This window comes from Babylonia areolata, chromosome 6 (assembly GCF_041734735.1).
Source record: "Babylonia areolata isolate BAREFJ2019XMU chromosome 6, ASM4173473v1, whole genome shotgun sequence".
In the NCBI taxonomy this organism is placed as follows: domain Eukaryota; kingdom Metazoa; phylum Mollusca; class Gastropoda; order Neogastropoda; family Buccinidae; genus Babylonia; species Babylonia areolata.
Genome location: NC_134881.1, coordinates 24,482,279 through 24,487,278, shown reverse-complemented (window position 1 = coordinate 24,487,278; position 5,000 = coordinate 24,482,279). Strand labels below are relative to the sequence as shown.

The window sequence follows — 5,000 nt, the reverse complement described above, 5'->3', positions numbered from 1 at the left end:
CTCCAACACCATCCCTCCACCTGCCCCCCATCCTCTCCCACACCATCCCCCCACCTGCCCCACCCCCCCATCCTCTCCCACACCATCCCCCCACCTGCCCCCAACCCTCTCCCCCATACCTGCAACACCACCCCTCCACGTGCCCCCTACACATGCACATGTATGTATACACATACTTCATAAGATTTGGATTTCAAATAATGTAATGCAGAGAAACAGAATGAGAGATCAGAGAATGAGCGAGGGTAGAGGGGGAATGTACAACTGACTAAGCAAGAATAAGCTGGAAAAAAAATCATTAATACCTAACTTCTGTCAGTCCTAATTTCCGATCAAATAAATAATGACTAAATTAGTATTTAAAAAAAAAAAAAAAATTTTTTTACCAGTCTTTATGACAAGCTGACAAATTCTTTAATTTGTTTAAATTTTCAATGTTTTAAGAACAGGTGTTCACTAAATTGTGATACTTCAAAAAAAAAAAAAAAGAAAAAAAAAAAGAAACCCCAAAAAAACAAACTGGGATGTGTATGATTGTGCACTGTATATATACTATATCATGCGGGTAACCGTGTGTGTGTGTGTGTGTGTGTGTGTGTGTGTGTGTGTGTGTGTGTGTGTGTGTGTGTGTATGTGTGTGTGTGTGTGACTGTGTGTGTGTGTGTGTGTGTAGTGTGTGTGTTGGAACAGAAGTCCATGTCTACACATGTGTACAGTGCATACGTGTATAGGTATCTCTGGAGCTACACAATTAATAGACACAAAGCACATGCTCCCTTAGATATATGTGTGTTCCATAAGTCATCAGGTAAAATGTGTGTGTGTGTGTGTGTGTGTGCGCGCGCGCACACACGTGCATGTGCATGCAGGCGTGTGTGCGTACTTGAGTGTGTGCATGCATGCATGTGTGTGTGAGCGTGCATGCATGTCTGTGTATGTCTTTGTATGTCTGTACTTTTTGAGTGTCACTCTGCTTAAGTCACTCTGCATATCAATTACTTAATCATTTAACTTATTGTTATTCAGTTACAAAAATAAGAATTAAAATGAAGTATACAGTTTGAGAAGATTATGGAAACCAATAAAGAATGTTGTAAATGGATAATTGCAGTTTTACAACCATAACAGCACACACGGTTAGACAACAACAAATGCTTCAAAAACACTGATACTGTGATAGCCTATTTCTTTTTGTGTATATAAGAAATGAAAATATTATGCATTAAACTTATCCTTTCCAATCAACAATTCATGCATTCAGCAACTGTGAGTGGGAACTGTACAATTAATTTCTTTAGCACAAATATGCCAATAACTAAATTCAATACCTTTTCCTTCGCTATCCGAAAGACATATTTTAACCTATTTTATTTAAGCATCTGACGGTGGCTCATCAGAACCATATATATATTAATCATCATTAATATTTCTGATAATGACCAACACCATGGTAGAATCAGTGCAAGCAAACATGGGGAAATATTTTCTTAAGAACACAAACACTGTAACAGTTACTAACACAAACAGTGCATATAATGATATGTATAATGTATATAATTATATAATATATATACAGCATTTTTATACTGAAAATTTTTAACTATGCAAGTCTCTCCTTATGGCTGATACTGAATGATGGTTGGCAAGCAATGAGTAATATATATTATACTAGAGATAGAGAGAGAGAGAGAGAGAGAGAGAGAGAGAGAGGGGAGAGAGAGAGAGGGAGAGAGAGAATCAGAAAAGAAGTTTTGTTCTAAACTGATCTAAAACTGAAAATGAAACTGAACATCTCTGGAAGTGGGATTCACATCTAATTTTGTTCTCGCTGTATTCTTTCAGTTTGTGTGGACCTGTCTGTGTGACAAGATCCAGCTCAAAGGTTTGACAAGTGAGAGCGTTTTTTTTTTTTTTTACATGATATGAACAAACCCACATTGTCCAAGTGAAAACAATGCATAAATTTTCTGCACTATGTAACTCCTTATGGACTTCTGTAATTTATATAATTTAATACACTGAATGAACTCAATGTACATACTGAATGAACTATTCTTTCTTTGTTCAATCTGTTGTCCATTTCCAAATTAATCATTTGCATTTTTGTTGTTGTTGTTGCAAAAAAACATTACAGAACATGCTCTTTTGTGTCTGTTCATAACAATCATAGTGATAATGGCATCTTGCATGTTAAAACTAAAATTAAATAGTATACAATGTCATGTGTCAGATGAATTTTTTAAACATACAAACACTGTATAGCAATAGCATTTATGTCTCTGAACGTGCATACATATATATGATTGTATCATCATGTATACATATATCTATGCATGCTATATGATCGAGTATATCATACAATGACAATGTTGTAAAATGTACACATCCACACAGTAGAGTAGAGAGTACATAAATTATGTGCGTATGTGTTGATATGTTGAAGACATTTTATAGTTCTGGAAGAATTCTATCTTTGTTACTGGCACTAGTGGCAGTGTTAACTTTGTTTTTCATACAGTGCTTTTCGCTTTTCTTTATATTCAAATAATATGCCCTCTTTTTCAAACACATGCGCATGTGCACTCACACACACACAATTCATTACAGAGTGGTGGTGGAAACATTGAGCTTTTTAATTGCACATTCAAATGTGCCCTATCTCATGGTCTTCCACACACTATTAAACACACACACACACACACACACACACACTTGTATAATACACACATAATACTGTAAATACATATATACTTGTAATCACACACACACACACACACACACACACACACACACTTGTATAATACACACATAATACATATACTTGTAATGACACACACACACACACACACACACACACACACACACACACGCTCAACCACACACACACGCACACACACTTAACCACCCATGCACACACACACACACACACACACACACACTTAACCACACACACACACACACACAGTGTGAGGAGGGTAGTAAAAATGAAAGAGAAAGGGGGACTGGGGTGGATGGGGTGTGCAGCAGACAGAAAAAAATGGAACACAGGTCCCTAAAACAAAAAGGAACACAGGTCTATAAAACACATGGATGGAATAAATTCATCTGTACAAATAAGCTGCCATTCAAGATAAGGGCACTGAAAAGAAATGTGTGCATAACCATAACAAAGGAATGTACACAGTCTGTATCTGATAACCATCACAAAGGATGATAGAGGCACTGAAAAAGGAATGTGTGCATAACCAAAACAACAGAATGTACAATCTGATAACCATCATAGCGAAATGTGAACCATCGCACGGAATGTGTAAAACCAACATGATGACCATTACAGAGGAGCGTAAACATAACCATCACAGAGACATGTGTAAAACCAACATGACCATTACAGAGGAGCGTAAACATAACCATCACAGAGACATGTGTAAAACCAACATGACCATTACAGCGGAGCGTAAACATAACCATCACACAGAAATGTGTACAACCAACATAACCATCACAGAGACATGTGTAAAACCAACATGACCATTACAGCGGAGCGTAAACATAACCATCACACAGAAATGTGTACAACCCACATGATACATTAACATTACAGAGAAATATGTCAAACCCACATGATGATGACCATCACGTAGGTATGTGAACATAGCAATCATACAGAAATGTGTACAACCCATGTGACAACCCTCACAGAGCGACATGCCCACACCACTCACCTGACTTTTCTGGATGAGGGCGGGCAGGGACGTTCTGCGGGTGGAGCGATGGGCGGAGAAGGTGTGGGCGCCCGAGGAAGATGACCGGCGCCGCTTGATGACGGGGATCTTGCCGTCGTGCGTGGTGAAGTGCTGGATGGGCGGCTTGAGCACCGTCTCCATGTAGCGGGCCACCAGGATACCCGCGAAGCTGCAGACGTAGCCCAAGTAGGTGCGCACCCCGAAGGGTACATCCGTCAGCATGGAGCAGGCCAGGAAGCGGGTGAAGCTGACCAGCAGGATGACCACGGCGCTGTGAGAGGTGTCCAGCGAGGAGAACACCGACGCCAGACTGATGCTGAGGAGGACGAAGACGATGACGAGGGGCTGGGTCCCCTGCTGCATCATCGCCATGTCTCCAACGACGCTTTCGACCACTTCCCCTCCGCCCCCCGCCCCTCCCCCTCCTCCCCCCGCATCCGCGGCGCTGCTGCCCCAGTCGCGAAAGACCACTTGGGCGAAGGTTTCCCCGATGAAGCAGGAGGAAAACAACAGGTACACGCTGGTGTTACTCCACGTGCGACGAAAGTAGAGGGCCAGCCAGAAGAATGCACACAGAATGCTGAACATGGGCACCAGGATGGCACAGAGACGGCCGAACAAGAACCCCACATCGCAGCGCAGAAGCTGGTAGAGCAGAATAGTAGAGAGCACAGCAGCAGCCCCGTACAGCAAGCCCAGTTGATGAGCCGTCAGGTTGGCGTTGCTTAGCCCTAGCCAGCTCAGGACCAGGCTGCAGTTGCCTTGGTCCAAGGGCTTCACGAACACCTGGATGTAGCCATTGTTTTCCGCCTCTTCCTCGTCTTTATCGTTCTCGTTTTTGGAGCCCCTCCGAGAGGCTGACTGCCGAGCCGTGTTTGCCATTTTGTTTGTGGGGGCCTCGAGAGAAGCAGCGAGGATTGTGGGTAAAGGAGGAAATGCGCTCGCCGCACACTCACACTCACACACACACACAGAGTGAGAGAGAGACACAAACACACACACAGAGGACTGTCAGTGTAGAGCGGGCGCTCAGAGGCAGCACACACGGCCGTCTGCCTACTACTACACCACGCACACTCTTTCTTCCAACACTACTACAGCGGCTTTTGGAGCCATCGATCCCACAGCTGGCCACGGCGCTGGTGCCCGCCCCAAGTTTGTGCCAACCCCCTCCTGGCAGTTCTGGCCCCCCGGCTCACAGCCCCTTCAATCTTCCCCGATCGAAGTTTAGGTTTCCTTTGAGTAGCCGAGCAC

General features: G+C 43.1%; 1 protein-coding gene across 1 annotated transcript in view; it reads right to left on the bottom strand.

Moving 5' to 3' along the window:
* Positions 1–4,761, bottom strand: part of LOC143282853 (cGMP-inhibited 3',5'-cyclic phosphodiesterase 3A-like) — a 277,131-nt gene extending 272,370 nt beyond the window's left edge. Inside the window, exon 1 of the mRNA XM_076588698.1 lies at positions 3,726–4,761. Coding sequence (XP_076444813.1) covers positions 3,726–4,628 — 903 coding nt within the window. The 5' untranslated portion in view covers positions 4,629–4,761. The remainder of the gene's footprint in view (positions 1–3,725) is intronic.
* Positions 4,762–5,000: the final 239 nt, after the last annotated feature.